The 12,951-nt window shown below is 36.7% G+C and overlaps 1 protein-coding gene across 7 annotated transcripts in view; it reads right to left on the reverse strand.

Moving 5' to 3' along the window:
* Positions 1-12,951, reverse strand: part of LOC131435941 (sodium/potassium-transporting ATPase subunit alpha) — a 148,873-nt gene that overhangs the window by 2,405 nt on the left and 133,517 nt on the right. For 4 of the 7 annotated variants that reach the window (XM_058604301.1, XM_058604282.1, XM_058604274.1 and 1 more), the window contains 3 exons: positions 10,275-10,369; positions 7,380-7,554; positions 61-293 (listed from right to left, as the gene is read on the reverse strand). In XM_058604301.1, the coding sequence (XP_058460284.1) occupies positions 61-293; positions 7,380-7,554; positions 10,275-10,369 (503 nt within the window). The remainder of the gene's footprint in view (positions 1-60; positions 294-7,379; positions 7,555-10,274; positions 10,370-12,951) is intronic. The other 3 variants (XM_058604260.1, XM_058604252.1, XM_058604266.1) reach the window with 1 other exon arrangement.

The raw sequence follows: 12,951 nt of genomic DNA on the forward strand, positions 1-12,951 counted from the left end.
CAAAATTGAGTACGTTGAAGTGGAAGATGATTCGGTTACAACAGACGGGATGATACTCACTTGAGTGGGAACATGCGCAAGCCTTTGTCCATACCGGGCGTGTACGAGAGGATGGCGGCCAGAATCGTCTCAAACACGATACCGAAGTTGAGCGCCCAATTTCTCATGCCCTGGTGGAGAATCGAGTTACGGCGGGTCTTACAAATGATCAAATCGGCCCACTGGACAATGACAATGGACACGAAGAATGCGGTGTGACAGGTGAACTCGAGTGTCTTGCGGTCACGGTAGGTCTGTTGGGAAAAGAAAAAGTGACGGATTGTGTAATGTTTGAACTCAAGACCGCGACAGCCATGCTCCGATTTGGAGGAAACTTTGCACTCGTTTTCAGTACAGCAAAGCATTTGTTTTACACTCAAGACTCAAATCATTTGGGTCCTCTTGAAAAATATACATTACGTTGCGTTACATTGTGACAATTGTATTGGTATCAATCCTGTTTAATAATTGCTTAGGAAACAGTATTGGGAATGATCTGATTCCAACTTAAGCTAAACTTCTCTACAACATAATGGCCATCGATTTCGGCTGTCTCCGTTCCCATCGTTCACAGGGAAGCATAACGGATAAGCGGGAAAGGAAATACCGATGCTCTGCCTACTTTCCGGAAGAAAAACGACACACCATTCTCTTTCATAGATGTCATGGATTTGAAGATTCCGGTAGAATTTTTCAAGATTCTAGAATTCGCCCTAAACTAGCGATACGATCATGGAAAAAGATGAAACAAAGAAAGAAAAATTGGGTTTCACCAAAAATGCAAGAAACCGAAAACTTAAAACAATCTCACCACCATTTCTTTCAAAATGGGAATCTCCATTATCGCTAGTTCTTTGTAATCGTCAACTTGACACACAGAAGACCACTCTAATTGAATATTGAATTGAACCTACACTGAAAAACAAATAATTTGCACGCTAGCATCATGTGCAAAGCACAGGGTGGCAAGTGAATTGCCGATTTCAATTTTCCGGTTTTTTCCCGGTGCGCGAGACAAAAAAATCCCGGTTTTTAGAACAGGTTCAAATCGCCTATGTTCAGTATTTTTTTGAATATTGCTAGAAATCCATATCCAAAAGAACATCGAGAGTTGAGAAATAAAGTATTTCTTGGGTATATCGATTTAGAAATAGGAAATATTGATTATGCCAAGTGCACATAACAATAGGAAGAAGTCGTTCTTGAATTTCTCATATAGATAAGTAATGCAATCACTGCGAAAACCGATTTTCGAACCAAGATCCGGAGGGCTGAGTGTCATAAACCATTCGAATCAGTTCGTAAAGATCAGAAATTTTGTACGTATGTATGTATGTAACGTTTTTGAGGGATCATTTTTCTCAGAAATGGCTGAACCGATTTTCTTGTGGTCCCATACGAATTTCATCCGGATCCGACTTTCGGTTGTGAAAAGGGTGAACAGGTGGAGATCCGCAGAGTGAAAATATAAGCTCTAATCTTGATTAGAAACTGTTTCTTCGGTTCGACAGCCTCCTTATATCGATTATATGATTTTGAGTGCTGTTTAACAAATTACGCTCCCATCATTCAATATAGCCTTATCAACGAAACGCTGAGCCACAAGACTTCCAAAACGTTTTTGTTTAAGTATGAGGATTTGCTTAATAGAAGATTTTAGAGTTAAATAATCCTTGGAACGACGTTTAAAACCGTCATACACAATTTTTCCAAATATTCATCTTTAGAACCAACCTCAATGTATTCCATCTTTTTTTCGTCTGTTGCTTTGCTACTAATGTTATTCGTATGTACTAGCTCTTCAAGATGAATTCGAGGTAACAGTAGGATTAAAACAAGAAACATAGCTGGCCAGTGGATATGATAAAAGTGATAAGTCTTGCATTTCACGAAGGAATACAGTATTAACATTCTTGCAATTTTGTCTATAAATCAACACATTTCATTCAGACTTCATGCTCTATAATTCTCCAAAGTGCAGCTTTTACCCCAAATTCGATATTATTATAGTCATTTGAAAGTCAAATAATTAAGAATTAAATTTAAAGCCTTATAATTAAAATTGAAATTGTTGTTATCCGAACTATTCAGTCTTTTGTAAGACTACCACTAAATAAGTCTTGTTAAGGCTTTCTGCAAAATCAGTAGTACTTAAGACTCTTAGGATTCAATCTAGGAGTGTATTCTAGAGATGGGCCAAACCGTTCATTACAAAGAATCACTCAAAACTTATTAGTTCTACCGAAAGAATTAGTTCTATTGAATTTTTGGTTTCGTTCTTCTGAAACTCTGTATGTTTCTTCGAAAATAAAATGACAGCTACAGATTACAGTTCCAATAATAGTGAGTACATTTTGCATGTATTTCTACCAACAATAATTCTCTTTTTATACGTTATCAAAGGTCACGAATGTGTGTAAATTCTACCAGATTCCTCAAACCAGCAAACATTCCGAAAAACGCAACTAACTTGTATACATCCTACAAGAATTCGATTTTGTTTCATTTATATATAGAGAACTATCATTCTTAAATAAAGAACTCAAATTCACTCACTCTTCGAGGAGAAATAACTCGTTGAACTGTTCGTGAACGGATTTCCCATCTCTGGTATGTTCCAATACTAAACTAGCCAAGTATAGTCTAAAAAAAGTATACCTAAGGTTAAAAATGAACAACAAACAATTATCCTCCCGATTCCATATAACAACATATACGATATTCTTTCAAAATTGAATTTTGGCGAAACAGAACAAAATCCTTCTAAAATTCTTAAAATGGACTTCTGTCGCTCTGGAAAAACACCAACAACAATCTATGTCTCTAGTGACTGAGATGGTCTAAGTTTGATTCTTCGTCGACATCAACACCCACATTCTTGTGAATCCTACTATGAAATCCATAGGTAATGATATTTAATATAAATTAAACATTAAACATTCACTGAACAAATCAAACCTTTGTAAGGTTTTTCTAAACCTTTGTAAGATTTTTCACAAACTTTCAGAAACCAATTTCAACTCTTAAAGAAGGAAATCAAATACTTTTTGCAAACGGTGGACAAGGTCAAAGTCGACAGATTTTTAAATTTTGTGAATCCTATTGAAATCAATACCAGGATTACAACACAAGTATTGTCTCAAGATGACGTTACTGAGACAAATTATGATGAAATTAGGACAATCATTAGCCCACTCAAAAACATGAAGGCTCCTAAGAATTTTTCATAGTTTTATTAAACATGTTACATGTTCTTTTGCAATTATATTATGCAAACTTATTCTGAAATTCAACAGAAATCCAGCAAAAGCATCCGTTCGATGTGCTGTTGTTGATAACAACTAAGAAATGCTTTCTGATCCATTAATTATTGCTGCAAAACCCTTACAATTGTTGAACGAAACATGGGATGTTCGATTGTGTACCATAAAACCTGTGTGGGACAATACGATGTTTCATAACTTTTACTGAACTTCTCACTTAAACACAAAATGGAGTATTACCTCTCACTTTTCATTTGTTTAATCAGGAAAATCATGATTTACTACGATTAAGGCTAGTAAATTTTTCCCGGATTTACACTAAAATTCCCGACTTTTTCCCGATTTTTCCCGGTGAAACGAAATTCCCGACTTTTTCCCGGTTTTCCCGGTCACTTGCCACCCTGAAAGCATTTGAACTATTACTATTTGTAGAACACATGAAATTCATGAAAACATAAACTTAACTTATAAAATGAGTGTAAAACCTGTCGATGTTTAGTGGAAATCATGTTACATTTATCTGAAATGCACATAAAAATGATTAGATATATCGTTGCCTCAATTTCATATGAATGTCACATTGTTTTTCATATAGATTTCAATTGAAACACAGTTGACCGAATCAAGTGTTTTGCACATACATTTGTGCTGTACTCATTTCCACTTGAGAATGAAGTGTTTAGCATATGTAGTTCGATTCAATAGCAAAACACATCACATCCAAAGGAAAAACACAACAAAGCTCAGGGAAAAATAATCTCATCTTGCATCTTAGTGAATTTGCACATGAAATCCTAAAACAAATCGCTTTGGTTGTGTATTGAAATGAAAAAGCTTTTTAAATTTAAGTGCTGTTTACATTCGAATCGATCGTACAAATTTTTATCGGTGTATATTGAGAGTAAAAACTTTTCGCATCGGACGCACACGCCTACTGCGATCGTTATATTTTTTCGCGGCACTCTTATGTCATTTTCGCTTGATGCCAAACCAAACCCAGTTTCCACCCTAACTGCAGTCAAATCGTGTTTGTTTCGAACCTAGTTCCAACGTTATTGAATTGAAATTCGAGCCGGTTTCGTACCTAATTCTTTTAATCAGGTTTGCTCACACCCCGTTGCTAAGTACAAACTTAGCACAGTTTGTGAAAAGTGTCTGTTTGAGGAAATGTTTCTAAACTAGTTTCAATTTTGACGTGAATACGTCTTAAGCGCTATTCACTAGGTCGTGACGTATCCGGAACGGGACTGGACCGTATCCCGTCCGGGTTACGCTTCAAATTTGTTTAATGTACGATTCAAACGGTCCACCTTCTTCCGTCACCGATTGTGTATGTTACTAATAGCAATGGCAGCGACACGGAAAGTGCACGGTATGATGAAAATATTTTACAAATAAATCCCGACACGTTGCGGTCCCGTTCCGGATACGTCACGGCCTAATGTGAACAGCGCTTTACTTTACTATGGAGCTGCTTTTCAAAATTCACTCTGTACAAGAATGGGCAGAGTTCAATCGTGAATACCTCTTGTTAATGTTTAACGCCGCATATTTTTTTTTCTTCATGCCTTCGAAAATATGTTCAGCAGATGAGAAAATATGTTCAGTAGTATGAGATAATTACAACTAACTCAAAAATGAATATTTCTAAAATCTTTGGTATGAACAAGCACTAAGGTGAAATTCAGTACCAATATAGGGCGCGCAAAATTTCAACCACATGAGTTGAACGAATCATCACACAAAGCGGATCGTGCAAAACCGACACATAGAAATACGGAATATGTTCAGTGACTGAGCACAGTGGGCTTGCGACATGTTTTGTTCGCAAGTAGAACTGGCACTAACGACAATCGATTTGGTCGTTCAATTTATAACCAACATGCTCTAATAATTGTTTTTCTCACCTACAGCGAAATTGTTGCACACCAAAATCTTTGGCAGGATGAAAACACTTTACCTTGCTGATTTCAATTGTGCATTATTTTAAAAAAGAAAGAAAAGAAAAGCTTTTACTAGTGCGTACTTCTGCTAACATACACCGTCTCATGGCAGAGTAACTACCCTGTAATTTTTTCCTCTCATGTGTTTCGCTTTAAACCGTTAGAATTCTGCAAATGAAGTTCTGAAAGTTTACAAAATTCACCCAATCAATCAACTAGTACGTGCAATTATCGATACTCGGAAGTGTGGAAAAGCACGTCAGTTTTATTCGTATTCACGTCATCCAGTTATGTCTCTGACATTACCCACCCATCTTTTTTCGAACGAAAACGTTATAAATAACGATCTTTCGCATATTTCTTTTTTCTATTTGTTAGTTTATTTATTTTTATAAATGCATTGGATGGATATCGATATTGAGATACTTTATACGGTATCGATACTTGAGCCTAAAGTATCGATTTTTTTTAGAATCGATACAGTGCAAAGTGGCATAGAATTTCTCTCTCCCGTGGATAATCGGAAAAATTTGCACGTGTTTTAGAAGAAAAATCTTTCGTTTCCTTGTGGCTTTTTTCAACAATTCAAGCTGACGACAGCTTCAAAGTATTACTAAACCTGCATAACATTACATAACACATTTTTTACAGAAAATATTTGACGCAGGATCTATCTATCTTGATCGGACTGATAATTTGATCATTTGATACAAGAAAAATTAAGTATCAGGAGCTTGATTGTGGCATGTGAAAAACTCGATCGTCCTACGAAAAAAGAACCGAACTGCTGTAGAAACTATATAGTTATTTAAAATTGGATGAAAGTCGAAATAAAATTAGTTCAAAAATTGACCTTGAAAATTTGTTTGAAAGAAATCAAACAAAAATGTATGATTTTAACAAACAAATCCGTATGTTCAAATACTAATCATTTTAGATTTACACTTTATCATTTATTTCAACCACCAAGTTTATAAACTCAAAGCACTAATAGTATTACCTTTATCTAAAGTTAGTTCATTTTAAACTGATTTTGTAAGTAAAATTTACTATGGAATCGTTTGTCAGAAAATTGACAGGAACGCTCAAGTAAGAAAGAAACAGCAAACGACACGTCAAATCTAACATAAAGTTTGAGAAACTACCAACATTTTAGATTGAATGTTTCAAGTTGTTACCAACATTACGACTGAGACGTAGTCACTGATCTACAATGTCGTATTGTCGTATTATTCCACTTTTAGGACCAATTTCGGACCAGCTCGTGATTGGTTCAAATTGACATGAGCAAGTACAAGTTGTTGAAATCAATATTACTGCAGGGTGGTAGAAAAAGTGTTGTCAGTATCGTCGGTAACAATGTAGCAATTTCAAAATTATTAATTTCAATAGGATTTAAGTTCAATTTGTTTTTAAGTCCTGTCAATGCGGAAAGTATACGAGTACATTTAACAATCACTGGATAATACAAAGAGAAAGCCTGAAATCACGAAGTGTGATATGGACGAGAATATTGATTATGTTGTTTGAGAATAGCACCGAATCTTTGGATACTTCTGTATGTTATTATTTTTCTCAAATAGAATATGTCGAATACTTTAGTTAACAAAGCTGACAAAATTAATTACCCAAAATTGAGTGTTTTAGAAAAATTTTATTAAGCTGTTTCAACTAAACGTTTTCTTCAAAACAGACATCTGATCAAAATGAATCCAGAGCTATATTTTTGACCGATATAACATTTGTCTAAGTGTTTTCAAATGATAAATAATTGCATGTTATAAGGGGAGAAAGTTTTCAGAATGAATAATTATCTCTACTGGCAACAGTGATCCCGAGGCATTCATTATTTACAGCAGGGAGCAACCGGAATAAGAAGAGAAATATTTTTCTGGAAAAAGAAGCCAGTTGTCTGGTCCTGTCCTAGGTTTGGCCCATAATTTTATCATAAATGGGCGCGTTGAGTTACAACAACTTCAAGTACATGTAGTATTCACCGTTTTCAAAAAAATCTCTCCAACGGTGGAAAAACGAATGGTTTACCACACTGCAGACCAGTGCAAAGTTTTATCCAAATGTTAGTAAGTAGTAATTCTGCCGGTAATTGCTGAAACTATTCATAACTCAAACTTACCCATTCCTGTCCATAAGAATCGGTCAGATCGTTGACGGCCTTCGAATCCCAGCTCTTACGGATACCGAACAACTTTAGCGGCAAGAATCCGTTCTCGGCCATGATGACAAAATAGACGAAGAAACCGGCGGCGGCTTGGATCATACCGATCTGACCGTAGGCCATCGAGATAAGTCTGTTTGTGAGCGCGGAATAGAAGGTGATTTTGCCGGCCGGCGAAGAAAAAAACAATATTAATAAATTGGTCTCTGTTTGCTTACTGATGGTGTTAAATTTAATAAATAGCTGTAACACATAACTGAACAGTCGATTTCGACAAAACGCCAATTTAGTGCCACAATTAGGCAGCGAAAGCTATGAAATCGAAATCAATTGTTTAGTATCTGTTTTTTTTTCTTTCCTCTCGGATTGGTAGTTAGTAACACTAAAAAACTAGACCATAACCAACAGAATATACTAAACTAAATATTAACAGCGTAATTAGACTGAAGCAATATTACACACACGCACAGCAAATAAGCTACCGATTGAACGTTGCTACCCTGTCAAACACCAGCATCAGCAGGGAGGCCAGATTCATTTGACATTCGGCAGCAGTGGTTCAATGTTTATTAGGTTTAGTAGGCGGCGCAATACGAGCGAGCAAGCATGCAAGCAGGTGGGCATTCCAGTGTTAGGTTTATTATAATCATATCATATTTTTTTCTGACAAGCATTACAAGTTAGATGATGACTGAACAAGCAGTTTCGCATGCGGTTCTATAGAAGGATTTTGTTTTTTGAATATGAAGCTGCTCCGCTTTTAAAAACCCGCATCATGACAGTGGAAGATGATTTTTTTTCTGCGGATCTCGAGTTGACGAAACGTGTAGCGCGATGATGTAGTAGGCGTAGATCGAAAATTGACAGATTATTAAGAAAATCGGGAATAGAAGAGAAATTGATTTTTGATTTTTTTTTGGTTTAGAAGTGCTATCGAAGAAAGTAAATAGAGCGGACTGAAGAAACGTCCGAGTAAATACTCACGTTGTTGAGCCGAGAGAGAAAGAGAGAGACAGAGTGAGAGATGAGCAAGGGCAAAAGGGAGTTGGAAAAGTTGGTTTCGGAAATAAAAAAAAAACGTATGGAAGTACAAAACAAACGACTGCCCAATGATTGATTGATCAATTGATATGAGGAATGGGGAGCAGGATCTGAAACCTGGAATTAGGATCGTGTGGATAAGGGTACCGATGACGCATGGGATGCGAATGGCACATTTCCAGGGATCGTACGGGATTCCTGTTTTCTACATACACGGGAACAGCAGCGCGTCTAAAGATGAGCTGATGGTAATTTTGCTGGCGGTAGATTTGACAATTTGACAGCTGTCTGCTGCTACTGCTACTGTCCTTGCACCATATATCGGAAACCAATCCAAGTGAATCCGATACAAGGACTGATCGGGAGTGTGTTGTGGTTTTGGTTTTCGAATAGATTACGAATTTGACATCAGAGTGTAGGTGTGGTGTGCTGGAATTTATGTTTTAGTGTGGCTGTTGTTTGTTTTTTTTTTGGCGTTTCGCTGTCATTGTTGAAAGTAACACTCTAATCTAGTGGTTTTAAGACTATAACACAGGAAAGAACTACAGATTTGGGTTTCGTTTTTTTTTTCAATGGATTGACACCTAAAATGGGTTGCTATTTTATCAACGAACTAACACCGAACTACACATTTTATACTATGAATATAGTGAAAGTTTTTTTTTAAGAACATCCAAAGCAGTACAAGAAACGGTTTTGGGGGTAGTTTTTGTTGGTCGAATTTTCAAGTAAGATTGTAATTGTGTGCGTTGTAATGTTCAAAAAATTTTAAACACAATTCCATTCCATCTACAGACAAAAAACAAACTTGAACTACGGACACCTAAAAACGTGATTCGTTTTGTGTCACAACAAAAAACAAACAATATACTATGTGTAAATAAGCAAAACAACTGAACAAAGAAAAGGTAAAACCTAAAAACCAAAACTCTCGAGCTGTTGTTCTATCTAATGTGGACAAACAGTGGAACAATCGGAAGTCTAGTTCTAAAACAGAGCAGAATATTCTAGTACACAATTGGTGTAAAGATTGTTGGCTGTGGCTTCTTGGATCAACTTTCGAAGGATGGAAATTAGAACTAGTAGGGCACTGCAGTACTTGTTCGTTCACACGTGACAGGACAGGAGACGTTCCGTGCCGGAGGGATAGGTAGCAGCTATGGTATGAGGGTATGTGCTTTTGCTTTGAAATTTAGGATTTTAAGAGAGGGTGGTTTTTCCAACACTGTGTAGAAAAAGGTCAGATAGTATTCTGATGGACGCTCGAAAACATCGGGTGTGTTTGTCAGTGTGTGGACTAATAGCTTCGAACGGTGAGCGGTTGACCGGTAATTTTTTTTTGCGGGAACGAAGTACTAGAGTTCATTGCAGTGTGTGAGACATCCATGTTTAAATCCAGCGCGAGAAGAGAATATTTGAGAAAATACATACAAAATTTTAACGGAATCACATAACCAAGATTCAATCAATGGAAAATATTTTTAAAAAAACATCCTCAACGTACCATCGTTGATGGCCACCAAACTCTACCGGGAAAATCCAAGAACGAAAACCAAAAAAAAACGGAAACGAAAACAGCAAGAGAGAGAGACTGTGAGTGTGGTGAACTCGTGTTCGTGTGTGAACTTGGGTGTGAACGAATCTCGTTCCGAAAACAACGAACCAAAACAAAGAAAAAAACGAGAGCAACGAAAAACAACGGGAACATTGCGGTTCAAAGTTTGGTTTTGCAGTAACAATGTTTTTTTTTTGGTTGGTAATCTTATAAATAATAATATTTTAAAACTTCGGTATTGGCGTTGGTGTCCTGACCTGCGGTTGACCAAGTTGTCACGGTACGGATCTCTCGGGCGACGCTTCATAATATCACTCTCGGCGGCTTCGTAGGCGAGAGAAATGGCCGGTACCTATATTCGTTTACATATTCGGAGAGACACGCGCGCGCGCACACACGCACACGCAGAGTTTGTCGGCGGTAGTAACAGTCAACGACGCGCAGGGGACAGTCGGTTAGTTTGTTTTTTGATATTATGTTGTTGTTGTTATTGTTGTTGTGACGTTTATCAAGTGTGATGACGTTTTCATTTCGAGACGCGGTGATCGTAGTTGTAGTAGTTGTAATTGTTTTTGTAGTAGTTATTGTAGTAGTAGTAGTAGTAGTAAAAGTACCAATAGTAAATTGTTGTTTTGCAGTTGAGTGATGATGATGGTAAGTAGAAGTAGTAGTAGTAGTAGAAAAATTGCCGAAAAAAGAAAAATAATTTACTACAGTAGGTAATTAATTCGATTATAGTTCTTTAACTTTATAATAGCTAAGTAATAAAACGGTTTAGTACTTCAAGAGAAATTTATAGTATTGATCAAATCTGTGATTGCATTAGGTGGTGGTTTCCAGGTTTTTCGGTATTCAGTGTGGGCAATGTTTTGTTGAGTTGACGGTTCCGTTTCAATGTACCACTGTGCGCTACTACAAAATCTGACAGAGTTGGTAGAGCATAGTCGTTCGCAGATAGTATATTCACATCTAGATAGTGTGTTTTTTTTTAAACTGCGCGATGAGAATACGTATTCTACAGAGGGGGGGATCTATTTCCTCTAACTGCTTGCTTAGGCTTAGTCACGATTAGATTATCTACTACTCTATAGGTCAAGGTGAAGAGTCCACGCAACTAGCACAAAAGAGAAAGTTTTATTCTATGGTAACCTCAAAGGAAAAGAATGGTGAAAATAAAATAATCATCAGCCATACGAATCGTATTATTAGTAATAATACTACTACTAAATAGGAGAAGAACGAGACAAAGTTTGGCTCAAACAAGTGTAGTTATAATGTGTTTTCAGGAGTATCGCGATTCTTAGTCCCACCAGCTGCTGCTTTGTTGATTTGGTTCCAAACCATTCGATGATTTTTTTTTCTGTTGTTGTTGTATTTTTGTCCCAGCTTTGTGTGTAAAGGATTTGAGGGTTTCAGTTCAGAGGGGGAAGCTAAGATGTTTGGGGGAGGGCTGTGCTCGAACAAAACGATGCATTTCTGCAGAACGGTAAAATGTGAAACTAAATACGTATGATGGATGGCAGTTGTTGCGTTGATGGGATACAAGAAAGGACTTACCTTATGCAAGCAATTTTGGAGAGAATGCAAACGTACGACTACGTATTTTATTTTTTGTTTTCAAAGAAGGATAGAAGTTAGGAATAGGAAAAAGCTACTCAATAGAAATAGAAAGTGTTTCATCAGTCGGGAAAAGCTTGATGTTAGTAAAAAAAATTTCCAACCATTTCCCCACATCAGTAACACTTTAATGATTAGAATGATTATCGGAAAACCTAATCGATTTAGTTTTCAACAGAGTGACAGTCGGTTAATGTGAAATGAATGCAATCGACCGCCATATTTATTCACTACAAGGTAGTAGTTTCGTATGTAACACAAAACACGCATACACACACACAAACACCACATACAAGAAACACCCACTAACTAGGAGATAGTGTGACATGCTGCGATCGTCCAAAGAAAGAATTGCAACTCTTTCGAAAGACGAGCGCCAACTTTGATTCAAAACAAACAAACAAACAAAAAACAGGTTTCGCTGTAAATGATGAGCATGAGTAGATTGCTCGTGAACGAAAATGAGAGAAAGAGTGATGAAGGGAGTACATCGACTAGACTAGATAAAAAGAAATCCTAACTAAATTTGGAATAATTTTTTTTAGGCAGCGAAACAAATTGAAGGCCAATTCGTATGTACAGAACAGTAATGTAACTCTTTGACTCGTTGGTTTCGAACAAAAGTTGTGTTGCCTTTTTTAACGTATTGCTTCTAAATCATGTAAAAGTATAGATGGGTAGGTCAGTTAGAAATACTGCACAATTCTCCACATTAATATTTTGAAATTTTGTTTCTTAGGCCCCAACGAAATTATTGACTTCCAACTTATTATTGCCACGTAGGGCGAGGCAAACAGCAGTGAAATGTCGTAGCGACTTGACTAAAACAGATGACTTCAGGTGAAATTGCCATTTTTCTACCAAGCAGCTGTTTTACCCTTCCATTTTCAGTCAACTTAAACTACTGTTTGTTGTGGATTTGTTCTGATACAGCTGTCCGATCTTAAAGGTCTGCGGCCAGTGTGTTTTCGGGTGTTTTAGAATGCTATTTTCGCGCTTAAAATCTGATTTTCTCAGAAACGGTGACGAATATCAAAAAACCCTATTGGAAAATTAGTTTAGATTATTCTGTGAAAATTTCAGAATGATTAATTGACTTTAGCGGTCGGGAAAGTCTTTTTTCTGAAGGAAGAATTGCTTAGCTGAAAACGCCGTCTTTCAACTTGTTCATTGAATATCTCGCCCTCAAAAGCATGGATCAAAAATCTATCCTGACAATTTCTTGATAATTTAATTTACATGCAATTAGTGTATAAAAACATAGGTGTCGTCGCGATAAAAATGAAGAGAATGTTATTTTTGTGAAGGTAAGTCGAT

Source organism: Malaya genurostris, chromosome 1, assembly GCF_030247185.1.
Source record: "Malaya genurostris strain Urasoe2022 chromosome 1, Malgen_1.1, whole genome shotgun sequence".
Classification (NCBI taxonomy): Eukaryota; Metazoa; Arthropoda; class Insecta; order Diptera; family Culicidae; genus Malaya; species Malaya genurostris.